Here is a 27486-nt window from a genome sequence, read left to right on the forward strand (position 1 = left end):
CTTGGTGTGAGGAAAAGCCCCACACACTGGGTGACCAGGAGAGTCGGAAGTAAGTGTTGTGAAGTGTTCTGTATAAAAGTCAAGGGGCTCACAGGGAGCGGAGAGATGGGAGGGAAGAGGTGGGTTTTTCCCTACACAGAAGGAGGGAAGCTGAGGGTTTTTTCCTTTACAACTGCTGTGGGTGACAGGCCACAGGCTGGACTTGATGATGGACTTGGTAGTATGAACATACACGTTACAGGCAAGTTACCAGCTTACTTGTTACTTAGATCTTTTCCAAAAAATCCGTAACGTCATGTAATGGCCTTTTTGTGTTAGCGTGCTCCTTGATTTTGTCTGTTGCCAGAATTGCTACCATCCCTGCTGGGACATTAATTCAGGACTTGCCGTTTGGCAGACACTTGAGTACCTACTTGCTGCCAGTCATTATTCTGTGACTTAACTGCCTGGTCTCCCGGGAGTAATGTTAGTAGAGGATAAGTAAATTGGATCAAAAGACATTCTGTTTTTATTTTACTGTATTATTGAAGTATAGTTGACCTACAGTGTTGTTAATTTCTGCTGTACAGCTAAGTGATTCCGTTATACATACATGTACAATCTTTTTCATATTCTTTTCCGTTATGGTTTATCACAGGATATTGGATATAGTTCCCTGTGCTCTATAGTAGGACCTTGTTGTTTTCCATCCAATGTGTAATATTTGGATCACAAGACATTCTAGATCACCTGCAAAATAGGTCATCCTTACTGAAGTTGAGGATGGTAGGTGATCCTAGGTTGTAGATTCTATGGCCTTGCTGTTTATTGTAACTCTGAGATGGGAATGTCTGTATGTGTGTTGCCTGATACGGTAGCCACTAGCCACATGGGGCTATTGAGCATTTGAAATGTGGGTAGTGTGACTGAGGAACTGAGATTTTAAGTAGCTACACGTGACTAGTGGCTGTCACGTTGGACAGCACAGTTCTAAGTAAATAGCTGCTGTCTGTAGTGTAACTATTTCAGAAAGGAATTTAGAGCTTGAAGGTATATTAAGAAATAATTCATTTATTTATAGGTATTTATACTATTAAAAATAGCTTTTCACCTTTAAGCACTCTTTAAATCTTTCTACTTCAGAAAGACATCTGGCTAACATTTCTTACCAGCTTTACCCAGCATCCTAGTAACATTTCTGAAACTCAGAAAAACTGAGTTGCACACATGTCATGCATCCTAATGCCATAATTTGGATAGAATTCTTGGCTAACAGTAAAGCAGCTGCTTTTAAAATGAAATGATTTAAAAACTGGTGGCTCCCCATTAAGAGACTGAGACCATCAGAAAACATGTAAGAAGATGTTTTGTACCTAACTGTTGTGTATTCCCTGACAGAGATCTTTGGTCTTACCTTACTGTGTCTATACTTTGAGGGTGCTGATCTGTTACATGGTTACAGTACTTTTCCCCTAGATTCCACTCACACATCCTTCCCACCCCTAATTTTTCCTTTCAAAGATAATGATACCCAGAAAATAGTTGGCCAGAGGATTTGGACACTGGCTCTTTTCTTTCTGGAAGTTAAAATCCTTGCCTGTGATTGGCAAAAGAATAGATAGATATAGATAGATCAGTGGGACAGAATAGAGAGCCCAGAAATAGGTCTACACAAACATAGTCAACTAGCCTTTAACACAGGCAATTCAATGGAGGACATATAGTCTTGTCAACAAGTGGTGCTGGAACAGTTGGACATTCATATGCACAGATATGAACCTGGGCGCAGACCTTACACAAAAATTAACTGAAAACGAATCATATATCTAAATGTAAAACACAAAACTGTAAAACTTCTGGAAGAAAACATAGAAAATCTTTGTGACCTGCTGTTTGGTGATGAGATATAATACCAAAAGCATGATACATGAAAGAAAAAATAGACCAGTTAGACTTTATTAAAATTTAAAAACGTCTGCTCTATGAAAGAGTGAAAAGACAAATTACAGACTGGGAGAGGGTATTGGCAAAAGACATCCAATAAAGGACTTGCATCAAAAATACACAAAGAACTCTGAAAACTCAACACTAAAGGGACAAGTCAGTTAAAAGATGGGCAAAGGGGCTTCCCTGGTGGTGCAGTGGTTGAGAGTCCGCCTGCAAAAAAGATGGGCAAAGGATCTGAACAGATAGCTCTCCAAAGAAGATATACAGGTGGCAAATAAGCATGAAAAGATGCTGCACGTTATTTGTTAGAGACATGCAAATTAAAACAAAAATGAGATAACATGGCCAAAATCCAGAACACCTTCAGCACTAAATGCTGGTAAGGATGTGAAGCGATATGAACTGTCACTCATTGCTGGTGGGAATACAAAATGGTACAGCCACCTGGGGAGATAGCTTGGTGGTTTCTTTTTTTAAAAAATAAGTTTATTTATTTTTGGCTGCATTGGGTCTTCGTTGCTGCGCGTGGGCTTTCTCTAGTTGCGGTGAGCGGGGGCCACTCTTCGTTGAGGTGCGCGGGCTTCTCACTGCAGTGGCTTCTCTTGTTGCGGAGCACGGGCTCTAGGCGCGCAGGCTTCAGCAGTTGCGACACACAGGCTCAGTAGTTGTGGCTCGTGGGCTTAGTTGCTCCGCGGCATGTGGGATCCTCCCAGACCAGGGCTCGAACCCATGTCCCCTGCATTGGTGGGTGGATTCTTAACCACTGTGCCACTAGGGAAGCCCAGTTTGGTGGTTTCTTACAAAACTAAACATAGTCTTACCCTACAATCCAACAGTCATTGTCTTAGGTATGTACCCAAGTGACTTGACAACTTAAGTCCACACAGACACCTGCACGTGAATGTTTGTAGCAACTTTATTCGTAGTTGTCAGAAATTGGGAACAACCAAGATGTTATTTGGTAACTGAACGGATAAACAAACTGTGGTACTTCCAGAAAGGGAAATACTATTCAGCTAAGAGGAATGAGCTACCAAGCCATGCAAAGAGATGAATGAATCGCAAATGTGTATTGTTAATGTAAGAAGCCTGCCTGAAAAGGCTACGTGCTATATGATTCCATTTATGTGACATTCTGGAAAAGGCAAAGCTATAGTGATAGTAAACACATCAGTGGTTGCTAGGGATTTGGAGGGAAGGGGTAGGAGGTTGAAGAGGTGAAGCACAGGATTTTTTTTAGGGTGGTGAAAGTATTCTTCCGATACCTGTAATGGTATGATACTTGGCACCAGACATTTGCCTAAAACCTGTAGAACTTTACAAAGAACAAGCCTTCATGTATGCAAATTTAGGAGGTCAGGTGATCTCAGGATGGAATGCGGACTGTGACAAAACCATCTAACTGTAGTAACCTCACTGAAGGGGGTGAGGGAAAAAATATGCTGAGCTATCTAACTTGGGAAAGGAATGAAGACTAAGACAAAAGACAGAAGCAACTGTACGTAGGCTGGGTATTCAAGGTGAGAGTTATTTCTCATGGGAGTGCTGGTTAACAATTCTGAAACCATGATACACGTATGCTGGAATTGAACAATTAAGTAAGTGGATAGAAGATGGCGGGAGCCAGGTGTTCACTGCTGGAGCGGGACTTTACAGATAAACAAGGGGAGGAGACTGGGATGATCCATACGGTAATGGCTTAGTTGGAGACATTAGTATGAACTCATGTTTAGCTTAATATAGATACAGATGATACATAGAGATATTTATAGATAGGTTTGTGTACACAGGTTAGTGTACGTTCGTATTTCCTTGCTGTCTCGGCTGAGGGGCTGGAAGCAGTGACACCCCAGTTGCAATGAGCACACGTCGAGCCCAGTTTGCAGTACTAAGATTCAGTTTCTAATACCATTCCACAATAATAGGAACCAGGGCTCCTTGGAGCAGCGGTTGATTGCAGGAGTGGAACAGAGACTATACAAGATGAGCTTGGAGCCCCTTACAGTGCTAGAACCTAAGGAAGTGCTTAAGACAAAAACCCATGATGAAAGTGCTCCCAGAGGCCAAAGCTGGAACAATTGGAGCAACAAAATAAAAGAGTGGGTTTTATCAGTGAGTTGTAGAATTACACGTGAATTATAATTACCAAGGTATAAAACAGGAGTCCATACGGATATAAATAAATGACTGGATAAAGGAGGAGACTAGACGTATCCTTCTTGGGTGAGGGTGTGGAGGGGAGAGGGGGGAAGTGGAACTAATTAGGGGCCTGCGGAAAGCACTGCAGAAGTGGGAAAAGGCACCAGCGTTAGAAATGCTGAGGTGGAAGAGTACACTGCCAAAGATGACCTCCTGCAGGATCTTGAAGATTTCCGTCAAACGTTGACCTTTGTCCATAGAGGGAGCCAAGATCTGGCCTCAGCATGACAGCAGGAAGGGGTGAGGTGAGAACAGGCTGATAGGAAATGGTCAGAAGAAGAGGATGGATGAGACAGAAGAGTTGCAAGGCAATGAATATGAAAGAACAGAGTTTATATCTACAGTAGGGGAAGTAAAAGAGTATGTTGTATGATATCACTTATAGGTTCATTTGTGTCATATTTTAGATTCCATATATCTATGAAACAGACTCACAGACATAGGGAACAGGCTTGTGGTGGCCAAGGGAGAGAGGGGATGGGAGAGGGATGGAGTGGGAGGCTGGGGTGAGCAGATGTGAGCTATTATATATGGAGTGGATAAATAACAAGGCCCTACTGTACAGCACAGGGAACTATATTCAGTATCCTATGATAAACCATAATGGAAAAGAATATGAAAAAAGTGTATATATGTATAACTGAATCACTTTGCTGTATAGCAGAAATTAACACAACATTGTCAATCAACTATACTTCAATTTAAGGAAACAGTATATTGTAGTATCTTCAGGAGAAAAGAAAAATAAGCCCTTAACTTGGCTGATGCAGAAGTCCATTCATCTCTTCCAAGAAAGTGAAAACTTCTAAAATTTATACTCATGACTTAAAAAAAGAGTTTCAGCGAATTTCCTGGCAGTCCAGTGGTTAGGAATCTGTGCTTCCACTCCCAGGGGCCTGGGTTTGATCCCTGGTCTGGGAACTAACATCTCACAAGCTGCACGGCGTGGCCAAAAAGAAAAAAAAATTTTGAACTATTCAGAAGGGTATGAAGTTAAAGAAGAGTAGGAATTTCTGTTCATATTCTCTAATTTCACTTTCTGCTGATAACTAGAATGAAGAGTGTCCTGTTTATCCTACCAGAAGTTAGTTCACAGGTGTCAAAGTCTATATGTAATCAAAACATATACTCATACATGGAATCATATTATAGATACTGTTGGGCAATTTGCTTTCTTTATCCACCAATATATCTTTCTCTAGCCGTGTACTTGGACTAATTGTTTTTTAGAATGTATTTAATTAACCCCCTGTTGATGGAGATTTTATTGTTTCATCGCTTGGTTTTTGCCATTAGAAGCCTGCGGTGTGCGGTGCTACACCCTTTTGGGAAAGTATAGCTGTGTAAATTCAGAGAGGTGGAATGACTAGGTGAAAGGGCACTTGCATTTTGAATATCCATAAACACGGGCAAATTTCCCTCCCAAGTGAAAAGAGCACGCCTGCTTCCCCGCTCCCTTGCTGACACTTAGAGCACTAAGATTAAAATTTTGGTAATACGCTTATTGGGAAAATACGATCTTTCTGTTGTAGTGTTAATTTGCATTTATTTATAATTTTGTTCATGTTTATTCAACATTGAAAATTTTTTCTGTGAACTTTGTCCATGTCTTGCCCTATTTTTCTGTTTTCTTACTGATTTGTTAAAAACTCTTTGATGTTTATGAAGATTAGTTCTCTGTATTATGCCAAATAGCTGTTTCCAGTGTATCACTTGTCTTTTGACTTTGCTGTTTCACGCCACATTTAAGTTCTTAATTTGTACGTTTGATGAATATTTCTCCTTATTGCTTGTAGGTTTCTGTATCATGCTTGGAAACACCTTTCCTCAGAAATTATTCTTAAAATATACATGATGTAAAAAAGATAATGTTATAAAACCAAGATTGCATGAACAGTGATTGAGCAACAGTTAAATGAAAGAAAGTTGTAAAACGAAACTATACACGTTGTGTCGTTTAGGTTTTCTCATGCAGTTTCTGAAAGAATTGGCAGAATATCATCAGGCTAAAGAGAGTTGCAGTATGGGAACTCAGACAAGTTCAACATTTCCCGTCAAAGACTCCCTTGGTAATTATGGTCTTCCATAATTTCACTTCTTCCGTTTTCTCTTTTGAATGAAGGAGATGACCTGATGTACCGTATTATGTATTTGTTGCTTGACTGGGAGGGATGCAGGCTGCTGGCGGTAGGGGCGCCCATTTTTTCTGGGATCACTGCTGGGAGGGACCAGGAACTGCTCTCCAGGGCTGCTCCTCCCTTCATGGCCGCCAAGGCTATGCTTTCCAAATCTCGTGGGGATCCAAAGGCCCACTTCCTTGTCTGTTGGGTTGAACCTCTCTTGACTGGGAGGTTCTTCCCTGTGTCTCATCTAACTTTATAGCCACTAAAGTGAGAAGATCTTAGACTATTTGCATCGCAGAGAACTAAAGAAGTGAGTGGGCCATCCCTTCATTTTATAAGTTGAGAAAACTGAGGTCACCAGAGGAAGAGCAACTTGGCAATGCCGAGTCTCGGTCAGAACTGATATGAGTCCAAGTTTTCTGGTCAGTGATCCAGAGCCTTTTCTGCTGTGCAGGCTTTCTGTAATACCATCCTGCCCTTCAGTTGTGTGCTCAGGAGAGAAGGGAAACAGCTGGCTAATAGGATATGGTTAATCGATTTCTTGGCCCTTCCTTACTCTTAAACTGCACTAGTGCCTTTAACTTGTAAAAACATAAGTTCATAACTTGTAAAGACCGTATTGTATGACTGTGCCTTTCATTTATTTAGGTGTAGGTTTTATTCCATTAGAAACATAGAACATGCTTATTCTACAGCAGTTCTGTTCAATAATATGAGCCACATGTGTAATAAAAATTTTCTAGTAGCCAAAGTAGAAAAGGTAAGAAGAAACAGGTGAAATTTGTTTTGGTAATACATTTTATATAACTTCGTGTGTCTAAAATATTATTCCAATATGAAATCAATATGAAAAATATTAATGAGGTATTTTACGTTTATTTTTTTGTACTCGGTCCTTGATATCTGGTGTGTCTTTTACACTTAGAGTACATCTCATTTTGAACTGGTCACATTCCATGTACTCAGTATGGCCAAGTGTGGCTAGCGACCTGCATTGGACAGTCCAGAGCATTTGGAAAATCCAGAAAAGTAGATGGAAATTTTTGCCGACAAGAGACATACCGCCAATATTTTAATCTGCTTCTGCCAGCCTTTTCTTCCTATGCCTGCTTTTTGGTGGTATTGGTGTTACACATGATTGAGATTGTATGCGAGGGCCAGGTTTGCAGTGTGCTACGTGGTTGGTTTCAAATCCATAGTTGGTTTGAGGACTGCAGGTCTGCTGGAAAGAGTGCCAGAATGCGAGGCAATCATAGACCTGGCTTTAGCCCCGCTGATGCCATTATAGAGTTGCTTAGCCCTCTGGACGTCACTTCAACTGTATGGGCGTCTGTTTCCTCTTCTGTGGAGAGGAGGAGTTGAAACACATGATCTTTGATTCATCTTAAGGTCAGTGTTTTGAAAGTGAGTCACCTTTAACCAAAGTCCAATGAAGAGCTCTCTCCAATGGCATTTAGACACTAGAAAGAGATGCCCGTGTTTTCTGACTTGAACTGTACTTTTTTTCTTTTCCCCTGACATTTTATGATGAGGATTCTCAGACATTCAGAAAAGTTGACACAGTTTTACAGCACACACTTGTATACCTCAAGTCTGCCATGAAATTTGCATTATACTTGCTTGATCACTTACCTGTCCATCCATTAAGCTCTCACTTTTTGGATGCATTACCAAGTAAATTGCAGACATCCTTACACTTTCCCTTAAGTACACTCTTTGTGTTTGAACAGAGCTCTGGCCTCTTGCTCACCTGCCCACGTTTCTCTAACCTTTCCTGTGTTGTTTTTTGATAGCTGAGAAGCTTCAGCTTATTGACGATGAGTTTGCAGGTGCTTACCCTCAGCATCCAAAGTTAGAATCTTTAGAAATCAAGTTAAACGAATATAAGAGAGAAATTGAACAGCAGCTACGGGCAGAAATGAGTCAAAAGGTAAGATTTATCTTGTTATAACCAAGAGTGATGTTTTTGCTTGTCTTTTAATGTCTTCATCTTAGGTATATGGGGAAATAACTAGAATCTTTACTAATGAATGTGATACTATACTGTTGTGCATGTTATTTCTCTTTCCAGATGATGTCATTTCTTTATGACTTTTGAACGCACCCTATAAGTACAGTGAATGAGATGAAACATAAAGACGAATTAAAACTAAATATATCTAGACAGCATTAACGTTAAACCTAACAGTGAAGAGAGAATGTTACTGTTTCTTTAGTATAGTTATTGACATTTACAATTATTTGTCATCAATTGGCAGTTGAAGTATTTTAAAGATACTGAAATAGCGAAAATTAAAACGGAAGAGAAAAGAAAGTGTGAGAAGGAATTAGCTGAGTTGCGGAATGAATTTGAGAGAGCTTGTCAAGCAAAATCTGAAGCCCTGATTTCTCAGCAAAAGATGATCCTTAAGAGAATTCAAAAGCACCAGGAGGTAATATTCTAAAATCATTTACCGGGTGGCTATTTCCGGGCCGTTTCCCAAGTAGGGACTGGGGTCAAGAACGCAAGTAGAAGCATGGGGCTTGGAAAGGATGTGCAGACACCCTTCCTCTGAGATGGCTGGAGGGAAAGGACCGGGGACGGGACCATCCAAGCTGGCAGTGGGAGAAACTCATACCAGAGAGGCGGCAGATTTGAGGCTTCGGTAGCAGCCTGGGGGAGAGGATCAGAGGTGTGGAATGGCTGCTTGCGGTAAAGGAAGAGCAGCCCTGGGAAGCAGATGGGGCTGCCTGAGCTATGTTGAGGCCCCAGCCGAGGTGGGCAGCCTGGAATGGCAGTAGACCAAATCCAGTGCTTACAGGCGATGGCTCTGGTGCAGCTCTCAGGACGATGTGTAGTGTTGGTGAGGGCGGAAGGATAGAGGTGCTTGGGGAGAGGAGCTTGAGAGCACCGAATTTCTTTGGCTTTGGAAAGACAGCCCATTTCGTGGAAGACATGGGGTTGGGTGGGGTGAGGAAGGCAGCCCAAGAGGAGGCTAATATAGGGCAGCAGGGAGGGTGACGGGGCCGTCTGGAAGACATCGAGAAGCAGGTCTGAGGATTCCTATGGGTGGAAGAAGAAGGACGGGCCAAGAGGACAGAGTTGCAGGTGGAGGTTTCAGGTCAAGACTGGAAACAAAGCACAGCGTGCTGCCATGGGGGCAGAGGTGAGGTCCCCGGAGTGGAGGCGTCTAGGGCTGCCGGGGTCATCCATGTGGCCGTTTGATCTTGTCCCCCAGGAAGGTGGCTGGACGGGAGGTGGAGAGGTTGCCAAGTGTCGGGAGGGCGTGTCGGGAGGGATTGGATCCATTGCTTTGGGAAAAACAGGTTCCTTTGCCAAGGGCATGTCTTAGACCAGGCTGGATCTGAGGCCTTGTTTCCTATGGACAGCGGGAGCTTCTATCAGGAAGTTCTGTTAAAAGTAGCAGGCTTCCTCCCAGCGTCCACCCTTGCTTAGAGCTTCTCAATAAGACCCAGTTATTTAATGGTAATTGTACCCCGTCTACAAGTTTTATATAGCAGTTCTGGGAATTGGGCTTGCTTAGCTATAAAATAAATGTTGGAGGCACAGGTGTTTGAGAAGCTTGGATTATGTTTATACTAACAGCGTCATCTTCAAGATAGGTGATTGACTAAGAAAGAAAGACAAATAGCGTATGATATCACTCATATGAGGAATATAAAATATGACACAAATGAACCTATCTATGAAACAGAAACAAAATCAGGGACATAGAGAATAGATTGGTGGTCCCTGAGGGGGAGGGGGGATGGAGTAGGAGTTTGGGATTAGCAGAGGCAAACTGTTACATACAGAATGGATAAACAGCAAGGTCCTGCTCTAGAGCACAGGGAACTGTATTCATTATCCCTGTGATAAAGCATAATGGAAAAGAATATGAAAAAGAATATGTATTTGTATGACTGAGTCACTTTGCTGTACAGCGAAATTAACACAGCATTGTAAATCAACTATACGTCAGTAAAATTAAAAGATAGATGACTGACTAGATCAGATCAACCAGTTAACAGACTCGAACCCTCGTTTAGTCACCTGATTCTCTGAAGGCACTAGAGAAGGTTGCCATCCTTGTGAAGAGCACCGTGGCTTTATTCCACCACCTGGAATGCCCCTCCCCTTCTCCGCCTGATAAAACCATCCAGTCCTTCAAAGTCCAGCCGGAATGTCACGTTCTCGTGACGCCTTTCCTGACCCCCACTGATGGAGTCCTTTGGGCTTTGTTCGTGCTGTCGAGTGTTGATGTACTTTGGTTGTGAAATCATCACACCGTAGTGTGACCGTTGGTTTGTCTCTCTCTCCCTGACTAAACTGTGAGTCTTTTAAAGGTTGGGGACGGTCCTATATCTGTCCATCATTGTGTATCCAGCTCCCAGTGTGCCCTTGGACATGTGACAGGTGTTCAGGAAGCCCTTGCTGAGGGAACACATACATGGAAGTGTGGCCATTCATTCAGGACATCAGGCAAGCTTGCTGACTGAGCCAGAATGACCTCTGAATTGAAACTTTCAGACAGCGATGGAACTATGGGGATTCTTTTAAGTTTTATTGCTGAATACACATTTGTTTCATTTTTTTCTTGCTGAAGAACTTAGTGAAATTTTGTAAGTGTCTGAGAGATGTTAATTATGTAATAAAATAACGACAAGGGATGTTAGGAATATAGGGTAATGTGGCTTAACAGCCCTCCTTAACAGGAGGAGGGAGTAAATTTTTGTGGAAAAAAAGGCAAAACATATACCTCGCATTGGAACCTCTTGAAAGTGAAATTGTTCCTCTAAGTGTCCGTACTTTGCTTTCTGGAATTTAGGAAGCAGGGTATTAGTTCAAATCTCTTTTGTTTTCTTTAGCTTGCTTGCTAAAAATTACTACTCTCCTCTACAGAATGAAACAAAAGAAATTTATACTCAAAGGCAGCTTCTCCTAAAAGATATGGATTTTCTGAGAGACAGAGAAGCTGAGCTGAAGCAAAGAATTGAAGCTTTTGAATTGTAAGTAATGTGTATTCATTTTGGACATTCAGAATGAATGAAATGCAAAAAAGAACTACTAAAATGTCTACATAGTCTAATATTAGCTGTAAAATAGAGTTCTTGGTTGTAAAGGTGATAGCACCTAACTTTCGAAAGGCACAAGTTAAGAGAAACAGGGACGAGGGTTTCACTTTTGAAATACTAGACACTGGGATGAAAGCAGAAGGAGACACCATCGTCAGGCTTCAGTGAGACCAGACAAATGATATGCAGAAGCGAATAACGCTTTAACAGATCATACGTTTCGCATTTATGTTCAACCATTCAGATCTCAGTTTCATGTGCGTGTAGTAACTGAATTCCAGAGAGTCAGACCTGCCACACTGACCTGCTCTGCTGGCGAAAAAGGGAAACACGGTGGCTCTGAGTTGACTTGTACTAGGTGAAAGTATTTCTTGTGATGTGTGTGTTGCTTTTTCCAAGTGCTCACCAACGTTTCATTCTTCACTTCTTACCTGGGATTCATAGCAAGCTCAGCAGTTTTATAGTTTATGGAGTAAGCCTTCTTTCCCATTTGGTATGTGCCATTAATTGGCACTCACAGATCCAGGAACCTTCTTTCATTAAAGGATTTGTCTTCATCTTCATTGATGTTGTTTTCTCATTTATATAAGCTCGGTTTGTTTGATTTCTTCTCTCTGCCAACCTTAGTCTCTTTCTGGCAACACCGAAGAGGTAAATTGATCATAAGAGAGAGAAGGAACACAATTTGGGTAGAGATAGTTCATGATTATGTAATCACTTATTTACCTCGGCTTCCCCTCCTCCTCCTCCCTTCTAAGCATAGTATATAAGGTAAATAAATGTACTGGTCTACTGCTCCTTTGTGGACAGATTAGCCAGCAGAGGGAGCAAACACACAGAGCTTTTATCCTTTGCTTGGAATAGTCTGGGTTCCCTAGCACTTCTCATTATGGCTTGATCTAAGTCCCTGTGAACCCAGTTCCTCGGCTCTGGAATTGATCTTGTGCTTGATTTCAGGTCTCACCAGGAAGATCATTCCTTTCTTCGGTGTTGGGACTTTCTGACTGATCCATCGATCTTTTGCTCTCTTTTCAGTATTTACTTTTCCGTATTGAATTAGTAGCCTGTGAAATGCCAGAACGAATCTTCTGTCTTTAATAGCTATGGGCTAGTCAATTAAATCTTACAGTTAGAAACACTATTATAGAAGAAACAAGCACTTAAGTGCGCTAGCTGAAGTTTGGTTTGTAGCTTTGTAACAAAAAGCATCATTCTTTCACCCCTGAATTGATTATGGCTACTTTCCACTTACGACCTTTTTTTTTTTTAAGTCAGAACCATCTCCTGTGAGAAACCACTTTGGTTTTGGCACTTTCCCACTCCCGCCAGCCAGATGCCACTGTAGAGCTCCATTTGCTAGTTCAGATCCATCGTCACTAGGTCAGCTCATTATAAAAGAGGTGGGAGACTTCTGGCTCTTCGTTCGCATTTACTCCCCACAGCCGTGACAGGCACAGAACAGTTGAGTCTGTGGAGCTAGAAACACATGGTATCTTTTCCCCCTAAATTCTTCAAGTATTAAAGTTTGCTGATTTGCCTTATCTATTTTTGCTAATTTCAGGGCCCAGAGGCTACAAGAAGAAAAAAACAGAAGCATGACTGACGGGCTTAGGAGGCGGGAGCTGAATATAAAGCGTATTGAGGAGGCCTATGACCAAAAGCTCAAGAACGAACTTCTAAAGTAATTGTTTGGCGTCTTTAAAAAAAGTATCATGTTTGAATTAAGTTGATGGAAACACAGCAACACTAATGAAGTAGATAAGACTAATATTTTATGGCAAAATCCAGTATTTAAAAAAAATACGTGTTTTCATTGGCAGTCAAGCCTTTCCCATGAGTTATTTGAGTTAAGATGGTTTTAAAAAGATACAGTACAGAGAATAGCATCCTCTGTTCACTCTTGTCTCTCCTCTGGTATTTATTGAGGGCCTGTGATTTGCTTGAATTTCTTAGGGCACCTTGTAACTTGCTGAAAAGCTATAAAATGGGAATTATCGTCACTTTTATCTTTTCCTCTACCCCACTCATGCTGCCATTAAGATGGGGATGTCTAATGATTTATGAATTATTCTGCTTATTGGTTAAAGTATTTGTCGATCTGTATTCCTTCAAGATTCTGCAAAGCCGGAATCGAAAGAAACTAGAATTAACTATATAAAGCAAAAAATGATATAGGAAAAGGAAAATAAGGACAACTCTGATACTATGGCTTTGCTCTAGTCTGAGTTTTGCTGTGTTCTGGTGAATAGTATCTTAGTGCAGAGCCATTAAGCCCATATATGGTAACTTTTCTCTCCAGTGCTCAGCAGCTCTGGGTATTTCTTAATCAGCGGCCTCTCTACTGCTTTGTCCATAATTTGGCATTGATAGTCCATTATGTAGTACCTTCAAAGGTTTTTTGAGGTTTTTCTTTAAAATAATTCTAATAAAAAATATAGCACTTCTCCGTGTATCAGTTTTGACATGATATAGATTTTATCCTCATATTTTACGTCCGCTCCTCTAATACAGCAGTAAGCTCTGAAGAATCTGTAGTTGTTAAACTTCCAGGAATAAATGAATAAGAGTGTGTATGTTAGCTTGACCTAGCCATGGAGTAGGGAACTGTTAGGTATTGATGTCTTTGTCTGGCCGTGGGTGTCCTCAGTATGACTTTGGCAATTGTTGGGTTTCGGAGGATATTCACCACAGGAGTGCTTCTTTCCTTTCTCTCATCTCTGAACCAGAAAGTCAGCTGGTAATAGCTGGTGGAGATAGTAAAATTCCATGAAAACGTGCCTTTCGGCATCGCCAATCCATATATAATTCTGTTGGCAGTGGCTCTCAGTACTATGCTCAGTTCCTGAGTGGGAAAGTTCTTATCCTGCTTGGGGGTGGGGAGGCAGGATAGGTGGATTGGAAGCAACTGGCTTGTTATCCTTTGGGATTTAAAGTCTGTTGTGTACAGTGTAAAAGTAACTAAATTTACTTTCTTGCGTCAGTGGACACCAACTGAGAAACAGTGCCCTCTGTAACCTCAATAACACGACCCTTCATTTTGTGCTTGAGTTTACAGGATTGCAGCAAGATTTTACTGGACCTTTTATAGCCAGGATTCGGATCCCTGGCCTTAGTACTGAGTGACCTTGAAGTTCATGCATTGTCCTGTTCAGTGCCCTTCGGTGCCCTGGTACCATAGATAAGCTCAGGTACTGATAGCAGTCTGTTTAGGAAGGTGACCAGGAACTAATTTTCCATCCTTCTATTTCTCAGGTATCAACTTGAACTGAAGGAGGATTGCATCGCTAGAACTAATAGATTGATTGAAGATAAGAGGAAGAATAAAGGTGACCCTTGGGGGGAAAAAAAGCTGTACTGCTCAGTTTCGATGCAGGTTATCAGCTTCCTAAGTTGGGTCTGTTCTGTAATCCAAAAAATATGTACCTTCCACTTCATTGTTGCTATAAACTGACACATTTTTTGTCCGTTTAATTTTACAAAATGAAAAAAATAATCACCGTCTTTCACTGTGTTTTTGCAAACCTTCATGTTTAACCTTTTGTATATTCTCAAAGATCTGTAATTTATCGGTAGAATTTTATTCAATTTTATTTCAGTATATTTTTTTTTTTTTTTTTTTTTCCTGCGGTACACGGGCCTCTCCCTGTTGTGGCCTCTCCCGTTGCGGAGCACAGGCTCCGGACGCGCAGGCTCAGCGGCCATGGCTCATGGGCCCAGCCACTCTGCGGCATGTGGGATCTTCCCGGACCGGAGCACGAACCCGCGTCCCCTGCATTGGCAGGCAGACGCTCAACCGCTGCGCCACCAGGGAAGCCCATATTTCAGTATATTTTGATGAATAAATCTGTGATGGCAGGAAGGCGGCAGCAACTTATTGCCCTCGGTTAATATTACTCTAAGCCATGAGAGATTTCATTTTTTACTTCGGGAAAATTTTAACTTCTCTGTCCTCTGTGACCTGGTTTCTTATTTCTGTTACTTCTAATATATATTTATGCTTCATGATATTTAAACTTGACATATAACCTCCTAAACTCTTATATGTATTACCCCAAGACTAGGAAAGTTGGGTAATTTTTCGATCTTTCAGACATTTTACATTTCAGTATATTTCTAGGAACCAACCTGTAACAAGGACTTTTGGTGGGCATTTCAAATGGATTCTTGGGAGTGAACCAGGGCTGGGTGCTTTATAGCCATCAGAAGGTCACCTAGTGTGTATGGCTGCTGCTTTGCAGCTATCTTGCTGAGACTAATACCTCTTGAGGAATTAGTACCGTCCTGTAGTCAGCATGTGATTTTTTTTTTTTATTTTTTTTTTTTTTTTTTTTTGTGGAACGTGGGCCTCTCACTGTTGTGGCCTCCCCCATTGCGGAGCACAGGCTCCGGACGCGCAGGCTCAGTGGCCATGGCTCACGGGCCCAGCCGCTCCGCGGCATGTGGGTTCTTCCCAGACCAGGGCACAAACCCGTGTCCCCTGCATCGGCAGGCGGACTCTCAACCACTGCGCCACCAGGGAAGCCCAGCATGTGATTTTTTTGATGATATATCTATAGAGTCTTGTGTTAGATGAAGTGAAAATGACAAAATAATAACTACAAATAACTGCAGTCTTACAGAGTAGTCTTTGTCTTAAGGAAGTTCAGAGCCGTCGGCATGAGGGCCCCGCACTCTGTGCAGGTGGTGTAACTGGTGACTTGTGTAGCAGGAAGTTCACCACATGTATGACCATTACAACCAACTTCCCATCACCTATTGAGTAATGGGGCTTACTTACTCACTCGCTGATGTTTTCTTTTTTTTTTGACCCAAGTATCTGCTATTTTACGTGTGTGTGTGTGTGTGTGTGTGTGTTTTACCATGCAACGCAGCTTGCTGGATCTTACTTCCCCAACCAAGGATCAAACCCACACCCTCGGCAGTAAAAACGTGGAGTCCTGACCTCTGGGCTGCCAGGGAATTCCCTCTGCTATTTTAGATGATGAAATAATGGTCATTAGATCTGACATACTGGCTATAAATGATTAAATGAGTTTTGTATTCACTGGGAAAACTTTATGATGTTTAGTTGGTTGGCTCTGTCTTTCAGAAAAAGCTATGCATTTCCAAGAGGAGTTTGCAACTCTTAATTTTAAAAAGGAAGAACTGGATCGTTCTGTAAATCGTGTGAAAGAACTTGAGGTAATTGTTAAGCCTATTGGTTTTTTTGAAATAGTTATTAGACAATACAGGAAATTTTAGCTTCAGTCATACATAATTTATCTCGAGTTATCCTCTTGGTATGTTTGGACTGTTTATTATATGACTCAGAGGGTGACGGTTGAACTTAATTCAGTAGTTCCTTATTTCAATCCTAGTCTCCTAGAGAAGCATAGAAAGAGCATGTCGTTTGGGGCCCAGAGTCGTCCTTGAATCCTTTGTGTCTCCCTCACTGCTTGTGCGCCTCTGGGCAAGATCTGTGACCTCAGATCGTTTCTCCGAAAACTCTGGGGTATTGCCCACATCCCATGGTTGTTGAGGGACTTCAGTGAGCTGGTTTACTGTGCCTGGCCCATCGCAGGTGGCTGGTGTATACTATTATCTACTCAGCCTCTTCTCCCTTCGCCTCAGCAGCAGGTGAAAATTCTTATCACTACATCAGGATCTCACAGATTAAAGCAAAATGAGAGGCATTTTTCACATGATACTGTTACTTTTTTTCTGTCCATTTGTGTGCTTGCTATCCAAAGGACAGGACTGGAACTTCAGGAACTTAAAATATGTTCTGTATATAAAATTTATTTTTGCAACTGTGATGACTTGTTTGAGAACTTTATAGGCTCCGGTCTCCAAACATGAGATATATTAGACTAAGAAAAAGAAAGCACCTCACAGCATGTTATTGGTATCGGTCTTACCTTTTCATATTAAAAAACAGACATATTTTTAACTCTGTGAAGGCTTTTTGGTCCTTAGTGGCATCTGGAAAATGGGGTGATAATCCAAAAGACTTGCTTTGTAGGACAGGGTTCTGCATAAATCGAGTTGGATGAACTTGCCCCATCCCCAGCTCCAGGGCAGAAGTTGTAGTTAGGGTTGTCTTGTTGAAGAAAATGACACTTCAGTCAAGTGACCGTAATTAAATTATGCTGCCCAGCTGAGAGCAGCCCACCAGCATTTACCTGTGCAGTCCTGTAAAGTCACTCTTCAAGTACAAGTTTTCCTTTTCCAATTCCAGCTTCAGTTGGAGTCCGTCAAAGCTCAGTGTTTGGCATTAACAAAGCAAAACCACATGCTGAGCAAGAAGGTTAAAGAGATGAGCGACTATTCACTACTGAAAGAAGGGAAACTGGAGCTTGAGGCACAAAATAAACTACTTAAACAACAACTGGAAGACATGAAAAGTGAAAACTTGAATCTCCTAAACCGTAAGTCTTTTTTTTTTTTCTGATTTGCCTGTGTTTGTAATTCGTGTTACGTTCATATTAGGAAACTCCTCTAAGGGAGGCTTCAATTGGGAAGATTTTATAAAGTTAAGATTCTCAGATTGAAATTTCTTTCTTTTTGCTTGCTATTCCATAATTTGTAGCATAAGAAGAAACATTTTTTTAAAATTTAATGTTTATTTTTTATTAGAATATAGTTGATTTACAATGTGTATTTGATTTACAGTGTTTTGTTAGTTTCAGGTATACAGCAAAGGGATTCAGTTATATGTATACACATATCCATTCTTTTTCAGATTTTTTTCCCGTATACGTTATTACAGATCATTGAGCAGAGTTCCCTATGCTATACAGTGTGTCCTTGTTGATTATCTATTTTACATATGGTAGTGTGTGTATGTTAATCCCAAACTCCTAATTTTATCCCTCCCCCCGCCTTTCCCCTTTGTTAAGTTTGTTTTCGAACTCTGTGAGTCTGTTTCTGTTTTGTAAATAAGTTCATTTGTATCGTTTGTTTTAGATTCCACATATAAGTGACATCATAAGATATTTGTCTTTTTCTGTCTGACTTATTCCACTTAGTTATGATATTCCCTAGTTGCATCCATGTTGTTGCAAATGGCATTATTTTGTTCTTTTTATGTCTGAGTAATATTTCATTGTATATATGTAACACATCTTCTTTATCCATTCCTCTGTTGATGGACATTTCAGTCACTTCCATGTCTTGGCTATTGTAAACAGTGCTGCAGTGAACACTGAGGTGCATATATATTTTCGAATTATGGTTTTCTCTGGATGTATGCCCAGGAGTGTGGTTGCTGGATCATATGGTAGTTCTGTTTTTAGTTTTTGAAGGAACCTCCACACTGTTCTCCATAGTGGTTGAACCAATTTACATTCCCACCAACAGTGTAGGCGGGTTCCCTTTTCTCCACACACTCTCTAGCATTGATTGTTTATAGACAGTTTTTTTAAAGGAATTTTTTCTTTTTTTTTCTTAAACTTATTATTTGTTTTATTTTGGGCTGAGTTAGGTCTTTGTTGCTCCACGTGGGCTTTCTCTAGTTGCAGAGAGCGGGGGCTCCTCTTCATTGTGGTGCACAGGCTTCCCATTGCAGTGGCTTCTCTTGTTGTGGATCATGGCCTCTAGGTGTGCAGGCTTCAGTAGTTGTGGCTCGTGGGTTCTAGAGCACAGGCTCAGTAGTTGTGGCGCATGGGCTTAGTTGCTCCGCAGCATGTGGGCTCTTCCCGGACCAGGGCTCGAACCCGTGTCCCCCGCATTGGCAGGCGGATTCTTAACCACCGCGCCACCAGGGAAGCCCTGTTTATAGACATTTTGATGATGGCCATTATGACTGGTGTGAGGTGATATCTCATTGTAGTTTTGATTTGCATTTCTCTAAAAACTACTAAAGTTGAGCATCTTTTCATGTGCCTGTTGGCCGTCTGTATGTCTTTGGAGAAGTGTCTATTTAAATATTTTTCCCATTTTTTGATTGGGTTGTTTGAGCTGCACAAGCTGTTTGTATATGTTGGAGATTAATCCCTTGTCGGTTGCTTCATTCGCAAACGTTTTCTCCCATTCTGTGGGTTGTCTTTTCATTTTGTCTATGGTTTCCTTTGCTGTGCAAAACCTTTTAATTTTAATGAGGTCCCATTTGTTTTTTTTGTTTTTTTTTAAATTTTCATTACTGTAGGAGGTGGATCCAAAAAGATACTACTGTAATTTATGTCAGAGTGTTCTGCCTATGTTTTTCTCTAAGAGTTTTATAATATCTGGCCTTACATTTAGGTCTTCAATCCATTTTGAGTTTATTTTTGTGTACGGTGTTAGAGAATGTTTTAATCTCATTCGTTTACATGTAACTGTCCACTTTTCCCAGCACCACTTGGTGAAAAGACTGTCTTTTCTCCGTTGTATATTCTTGTTCCTTTGTTGTAGATTGATTGACCATAGGGTCGTGGGTTTATTTCTGGGCTTTCCTGTTCATTGAACTATGTTTTTGTGCCAGTACCATACTGTTTTGATTATTGTAGCTTTGTAGTATAGTCTGAAGTCAGGGAGTCTGACTGCTCCAGTTCCGTTTTTCCTTTTCTTTCTTTTTTTTAAAATTTTTTAATTTAATTAAGTTATTTATTTGGCTGCGTTGGGTCTTCGTTGCAGTGAGCGGGCTTTCTCTAATTGTGGCGAGTAGGGGCTACTCTTTGTTGTGGTGCATGGGCTTCTCATTGTGGTGGCTTCTCTTGATGCGGAGCACGGACTCTAGGCACGCAGGCTTCGGTAGTTGTGGCTCGTGGGCTCTAGAGTGCAGGCTCAGTAGTTGTGGCACATAGGCTTAGTTGCTCCACGGCATGTGGGGTTTTCCTGGAGCAGGGGTCGAACCTGTGTCCCCTGCATTGGCAGGCAGATTCTTAACCACTGCACCACCAGGGAAGTCCCTTCAGTTGCGTTTTTCTTGCTCAGGTTTGCTTTGGCTCTTCAGGGTCTTTTGTATTTCTGTACAAATGAAAATTTTTTTTCTTCTAGTTCTGTGGAAAATGCCATTGGTAATTTGATAGGGATTGCATTGAATCTGTAGATTTCCTTGGGTAGTATAGTCATTTTGACAATATTGATTCTTCCAATCCAAAAACGTGGTATATCTTTCCATCTGTTTATGTCATCTTCAGTTTCTTTTATCAGCATCTTATAGTTTTCAGGGTACAGGTCCTTTGCCTCCTTAGGTAGGTTTATTCCTAGGTATTTTATTCTTTTTGATGTAATGGTAAATGGGATTGTTTCAGTAAAGGTGCACCTTTACTGAATTCATGGATGAGCTCTAGTAAGTTTTCTGGTAGCACCTTAAGGATTTTCTACGTATAGTATCATGTCATCTGCAAACAGTGATGGTTTTACTTCTTTTCCAGTTTGGATTCCTTTTATATCTTTCTCTTCTCTGATAGTTTTGGAAGTCCTATCCACAGCAGTGTTGTTTCAAAGTGGTGAGAGTGCATATCCTTGTCTTGTTCCTGATTTAAGAGGTAATGCTTTCAGCTTTTCACTGTTCAGTATGATGTTAGCTGTGGGTTTGTCATAGATGGCCTTTATTATGTTGAGGTAGGTTCCCTCTATACCCACTTTCTGTAGAGTTTTTATCATAAATGGGTGTTGAATTTTGTCAAAAGCTTTCTCTGCATCTATTGAGATGATGATATAGTATTTGTTCGTCACTGATCGATTTGTGGATACTGAAAAATCCTTGCAACTCTGGGATAAATCCCACTTGATCATGGTGTATGGTCCATTTAATGTATTGTTGGATTGATTCAGTTTGCTAGTATTTTGTTGAGGATTTTTGCATCTGTGCTCATCAGTGATATTGGCCTGTACTTTTCTTGTGGTATCCTTGTCTGGTTTTGGTGTGAGGGTGATGATGGCCTCATGGAATGAGTTTGCGAGTGTTCCTTCTGCAGTTTTTTGGAATAGTTTCAGAATGATAGGTGTGTTAACTCTTCTCTAAATGTTTCATAGAATTTACCTGTGAAGCCATCTAGTCCTGGATTTTGTTTGTTGTTAGTTTTTGTGTGTGTGTGTCTTATTTTTTATTGAAGTATAGTTGAATTACAATGTTGCATTAATTACTGCTGTATAGCAAAGTGACTCAATTCTAGATATATATACGTTCTTTTTAGTATTCCTTTCCATTATGGTTTATCACAGGATATTGAATATAGTTTCCTGTGCTATACAGTAGGATCTTGTTGTTTATCCATTCTATATATACCAGTTTGCATCTGCTAGTCCCAAAGTCCCACTCCTACACTCTCCCACCCCCCCCACCCCCTTGGCAACCACCAGTCTATTCTCTATGTCCCTGATTTTGTTCCTCCTTCATAGATAAGTGTGATATTTTATTTTATTTTTTACTTCTTTCAAGTCACTTAACCTTTTATTTTAGTTTTTTTAAATTAGTTTTTGGGCTTCCCTGGTGGCGCAGTGGTTGAGAGTCCGCCTGCCAATGCAGGGGACATGGGTTCGTGCCCCAGTCCAGGAAGATCCCACATGCCGTGGAGCGGCTGGGCCCGTGAGCCATGGCCGCTGAGCCTGCGCGTCTGGAGCCTGCACGTCCGGAGCCTGTGTTCCGCAACGGGAGAGGCCACAACAGTGAGAGGCCCGCGTACCGCAAAAACAAACAAAATTTTTATTGGAGTATAGTTGCTTTACATGTCATATTTTATATTGCACATATAAGTGATATCATATGGTATTTGTTTTTCTCTTTCAGACTTACTTCACTTAGTATGATAATCTCTAGTTGCATCTGTGTTGTTGCAAATGGCATTATTTTGTTCTTTTTCATGGCTGAGTAATAGTCCGTTGTATATATGTATCGCATCATCTCTTATCCATTCATCTCTTGATGGATATTTAGGTTGTTTCCATGTCTTGGCTATTGTGAATAGTGCTGCTATGAACATAAGGGTGCATGTATCTTTTTTAATTAGAGTTTTCTCCAGATATATGCCCAGGAGTGGGATTGCTGGATCATATGGTAATTCTATTTTTAGTTTTCTGAGAAACCTCCATACTGTTTCCCACAGTGACTGCACTGACTTACATTCCCACCATCAGTGTAGGAGGGTTCCGTTTTCTCCACATCCTCTCCAGCAATTTGTCATTTGTAGACTTTTTAATAATGGCCATTCTGACCACTGTGCGATGGTACCTCATTGTGGTTTTGATTTGCATTTCTCTAATAGTCAGCCATATTGAGCATCTTTTCATGTGCCTATTGGCCCCCTGTATTTATTTTTTGGAGAAATGTCTACTTCAGTCTTCTGCCAATTTTTCGGTTCCATTGTTTGTTCTTTTGTTGTCGAGCTGTGTGAGCTGTTTGTATATTTTGGAAATTAAGCCCTTGACAGTCGCATCATTTGCAAATATTTTCTCCCATTCTGTAGGTTGTCTTTTCGTTTTGTTTACAGTTTCCTTTGCTGTGCAGAAGCTTGTAAGTTTGATTAGGTCCCATTTGCTTATTTTTGCTTTTATTTCTATTGCCTTGGGAGACTGACCTAAGAAAACGTTGGTACGATTTATGTCAGAATGTTTTGCCCCTGTTGTCTTCTAGACATTTTATGGTGTCATAGCCTATGTTTAAGTCTTTAAGCCATTTTGAGTTTATTTTTGTGTATGGTGAGAGGTTGTGTTGTAACTTCATTGATTTACATGCAGCTGTCCAACTTCCCCAATACCAGTTGCTGAAGAGTCTGTCTTTTTTCCGTTGTATATGCTTGCCTCCTCTGTCGAAGATTAATTGACCATAGGTGTGTGGGTTTATTTTTGGACTCTCTGTTCTGTTCCATTGATCCATATGTCTGTTTTTGTGCCAATGCCATGCTGTTTTGATTACTGTAGCTTTGTAGTATTGTCTGAAGTTTGGGATGGTTATGCTCTTGGAAGTCTTTTAATCACAGTTACAATTTCAATACTTGTGATTGGTCTGTTCTTACTTTCTGTTTCTTCCTGGTTCAGTCTTGGAAGATTTCACCTTTCTAAGAATTTGTCTATTTATTCTAGTTGTCCATTTTATTGGTAGATAGTTGCTTGTAGTAGTCTCTTATGATCCTTTGTATTTCTGTGGTGTCAGTTGTAACTTCTTTTTTGTTTCTAATTTTATTAATTTGAGCCCTCCCTTTTTTTCTTGATGAGTCTGGCTAAAAGTTTATCAATTTTCTTTATCTTTTCAAAGAACCGTCCTTTAGTTTCATTGATCTTTTCTGTTGTTTCCTTCATCTGTCTTTCATTTATTTCTGCTCTCATCTTTATGATTTCTTTCCTTCTACTAACTTTGGGTTTTGTTTGTTCTTTCTCTAGTGGCTTTAGGTGTAACCTTAGGTTGTTTGAGATTTTTCTTGTTTCTTGAGGTAAGATTGTATTGCTATAAACTTCCCTCTTAGAACTCCTTTTGTTGCATCTCATAACTTTTGGATTGTCGTGTTTTCGTTTTCATTTGTCTCTAGGTAATTTTTGATTTCCTCTTTGATTTCTTCAGTGATCCATTGGTTGTTTAGTAACATATTGTTTAGCCTCCATGTGTTTGTGTTTTTTCGTTGTTTTGTTGTAGTCGATTTTTAATCTCATAGTGTTGTGGTAGGAGAAGATACTTGATATGATTTCACTTTTCTTAAATTTACTGAGGCTTGCTTTGTGACCAAGCATGTGGTCTATCCTGGAGAATGTTCCATGTGCACTTGAGAAAAATGTGTACTCTGCTGCTTTCAGATGGAACGTTCTATAAATATCAATTAAGTCCATCTGGTCTCATGTGTCACATAAGGCCTGTGTTTCCTTATTGATCTTCTGCCTGTATGATCCGTCCATTGATGAAAGCGGGGTGTTAAAGTCCCCCACTATTATTGTGTTACTGTCAGTTTCTCCTTTTATGGCTGTGAGCATTTGCCTTCTATATTGCTCCTGTGTTGGGTGCATAAATACTTAAAATTGTTATATCTTCTTCTTGGATTGATCCCTTGATCATTATGTACTGTCCTTTTTTGTCTCTTGTAATAGTCTTTATTTTACAGTCTATATTGTCTGATATGACTATTGCTACTCCAGCTTTCTTTTGATTTCCATTTGCATGGAATACATTTTACCATCCCCTCACTTTCAGTCTGTATGTGTCCCTAGATCTGAAGTGGGTTTCTTGTAGACAGCATATATACAGGTCTTGTGTTTGTATCCATTCAGCCGGTCTATCTTTTGGTTGGAGCATTTAATCCATTTACATTTAAGGTAATTACTGATATGTACTTACTGATGTTTTGTTAATTGTTTTGGCTTTGTTTTTGAAAGTCTTTTTTCTTCCCTTCCTCTTTTGTTCTCTTGTGACTTGATGTCTGTCTTTAGTGTCGTGTTTGGATTGCTTTTTCTTTTTTGTATGTGTATCTATTGTACATCTTTGGTTTGTGGTTCCCATGAGGTTTTGATATAGCAGTCTGTATATGTACAAGATTGCTTTAAGTTGCTGGTCTCTTAATTTCCAGTGCATTTCCAATATCCTGCATTTGTATTCTCCTCTTCCCATGATTGCTGGTTTTGATAATATATTTGTGTGGGGGTGATTTCCTACCTTTGTTTTATGTTTGCCTTTACCCATGAGCTTTCCCATTCATAATTTTCTTGATTCTAGTTGTGGCCTTTTCTGCCTAGAGAAGTTCCTTTAGGATTTGTTGTAAAAGCTGGTTTGGTGATGCTGATTTCTCTTAGCTTTTGCTTGTCTGTAAAGCTTTTGATTTCTCCATTGAATCTGAATGAGAGCCTTGCTGGGTAGAGTATTCTTGGTTGTAGGTTTTTCTCTTTCATCACTTTAAATATATCTTGCCATTTCCTTCTGGCCTGCAGAGTTTCTGCTGAAAAATCAGTTGATAACCTTATGGGAATTCCCTTGTATGTTATTTGTTTCTTTTCTCTGTTGTTTGTAATATTTTATCTTTGTCTTAATTTTTTGGTCAGTTTGATTAATATGTGTCTCAGTGTGTTCCTCCTTGGGTTTATCCTGTATGGTGCTCTCTGTGCCTCCTGGACTTGAGTGTTTCCTTTCCCATGTTAGGGAAGCTTTCGGCTGTTAGCTCTTCAAATATTTTCTCAGCCCCTTTCTCTCTCCTCTCCTTCTGGGACCCCTTTAATGCCAATGTTGTGGATTTAATGTTGTCCTAGAAGTCTCTTAGACTGGCCTCATTTCTTTTCATTCTTCTGTCTTTATTCTGTTCCTCAGCAGTGATTTCCACCAATTTGTTTTCCAGCTCACTTACAGTTCTACTGCCTCATTGATTCCTTCTGCTATTGATTCCTTCTAGTGTGTTTTTCATTTCAGTTATTGTATTGTTCATCTCTGTTCATTAAAGCAGCTAACTCTTTATTAAACATTTCTTGTATCTTCTTGGTCTGTGTCTCCATTGTTTTTCTTCTTGGTCTTGGATCATCTTTACTATCATTACTCTGAAATCTTTTTCAGGTAGGTTGCCTATCTCCACTTCACTTAGCTGTTCTTCTGGGGTTTTATTTTGTTCCTTAGTCTGGAAGATATTTCTCCACTGTCTGGTATTGTCTCACTTGCTGTGTTTTTGTGGTCTCCATTCCTCAGGCCGTAGGATTGTAATTCTTCTTGGTTCCGGTGTCTGTCCCCTGGTGGGTGAGGTTGGTCCAGGGGCTTGTGCAGGCTTTCTGGTGGGAGGAACTGGTGCCTGCACACTGGTGGGTGGAGCTGTGTCATGTCCCCCTGGTGGGCAGGGCCATGTCAAGGGGTATGTTTATAGGTGGCTGTTGGCTCAGGACAACTTTAGACAGCCTGTCTCCTGATGGGTGGGGCTGTGTTCCTACCCTGTTCATTGTTTGGCCTGAGGCATCCCAGGACTGGAGCCTGCAGGCTGTTGGGTGGGGCTGATCATTGGTGCCAAAATGGAGACCCCACCCCCACCCCCGGGAGAGCTCACGCCCAAGAGTTTTCCTTTGGGCCCCACGGTGAGCCACAGCCGACCCCCCACTCTGCCAGAGACCCTACAGTACCCGCAGGTAGGTCTGGCCCAGGCTCTTACGGAGTCAGTGCTTTGTCCTGGGTCCCAGTGCACATGAAACCTTGTGTGCAGCCTCCAAGAGGGCCGTCTGTTTTCCTCAGTCCTGAGGAGCTCCTGCACTCGAGCCCTGCTGGCCTTCAAAGCCAAATGCTCTGGGGGCTCCTCCTCCTGATGCCAGGCCCCCAGGCTGGGGAGCCTGATGTGGGGCTCCAGACTCACTCATACGGGAGAACCTCTGTGATAGAATTATTTTCCAGTTTGTGGATCGCCCACCTGGAAGGTATGGGATTTGATCATAATGCAAAAGTGAACTTCCTACTGTCTCACTGTGGCTTCTTCTTGGTCTTCGGATATAGAATATCTTTTTTGGAAGGTTCAAGTCTTTTTTGTCAGTGGTTGTTGAGCAATTAGTTGTGATTTTGGTGTTTTCATGAGGGGAGGTGAGCTGAAGTCCTTTTACTCCACCATCTTGTCTCTCCCGCCAGTCCTGAAGAAACATTTTAAAACTGTCCGAATTTGCCCCTCCAGATGGTACCGGGCTTCCCTTGCCCACTGACTGCTGGTCAGGTGTGCCAAGTGCCCGCAAGCACTGGGAGGGAGGGAGGAGAGAGATCAAGGTTGTTTACCCTCCTGCCACCTCCATATACAGCGTCCCTGGGCTGGCCCTGCACCTTTCAGCCATGCAAGGTCCGAGTGTTTGTGGGATGGCCTCTCTAGCATTCTGCAGCAGCTCGCTCTCTCCAGTTCTGGGAGTTCCTGCCTCCCCGGCCCTCTAGGCCCAAGGGCTACAATCAGCATGGCTCTGCTAGTAGCCTAGGGAACTATGCCATCCTTTGTGGCTACGGACCCAGCCTAAGTCAGTCTGTATTGAAGGGTTCTCCGATGACCTGAATTGGGCATGCCGTCTGTTTTCTGTCTGGACCCTGAGAGCCCCTGACAGATGCACAGATCGAATTGGACCTCAGGGCAGTCATTGACAGGTTTTGATAGAGCACTCCTTATCTGCCTCTGTAGGGAGAAGAGGCGGGCTTTCAAGTTAATTTGAGGATTTGAAAGAATTGTATTACATGGAGAAGGATGTGAGAATAGTAAAATTTGCATTTATGTGCATTAAATTATTTTGTTTTGAAATTTGTGAGTCAGAATTGCTTGTAGTCCATTTGATAGAATTAATACAATATTGTATGCATACAAAAAAA

The 27486-nt window shown here is 41.1% G+C and overlaps 1 protein-coding gene across 4 annotated transcripts in view; it reads left to right on the forward strand.

Annotated features, from left to right (window-relative positions):
- Positions 1 to 27486, forward strand: part of OFD1 (OFD1 centriole and centriolar satellite protein) — a 64593-nt gene that overhangs the window by 9014 nt on the left and 28093 nt on the right. For all 4 annotated transcript variants that reach the window (XM_024755241.1, XM_024755240.1, XM_024755242.1 and 1 more), the window contains exons 6-13: positions 6087 to 6194; positions 8042 to 8178; positions 8507 to 8680; positions 11131 to 11237; positions 12865 to 12984; positions 14556 to 14629; positions 16393 to 16484; positions 17521 to 17710. In XM_024755241.1, the coding sequence (XP_024611009.1) occupies positions 6087 to 6194; positions 8042 to 8178; positions 8507 to 8680; positions 11131 to 11237; positions 12865 to 12984; positions 14556 to 14629; positions 16393 to 16484; positions 17521 to 17710 (1002 nt within the window). The remainder of the gene's footprint in view (positions 1 to 6086; positions 6195 to 8041; positions 8179 to 8506; positions 8681 to 11130; positions 11238 to 12864; positions 12985 to 14555; positions 14630 to 16392; positions 16485 to 17520; positions 17711 to 27486) is intronic.

This window comes from Neophocaena asiaeorientalis, unplaced genomic scaffold (assembly GCF_003031525.2).
Source record: "Neophocaena asiaeorientalis asiaeorientalis breed wild unplaced genomic scaffold, Neophocaena_asiaeorientalis_V1.1 scaffold668, whole genome shotgun sequence".
Classification (NCBI taxonomy): domain Eukaryota; kingdom Metazoa; phylum Chordata; class Mammalia; order Artiodactyla; family Phocoenidae; genus Neophocaena; species Neophocaena asiaeorientalis.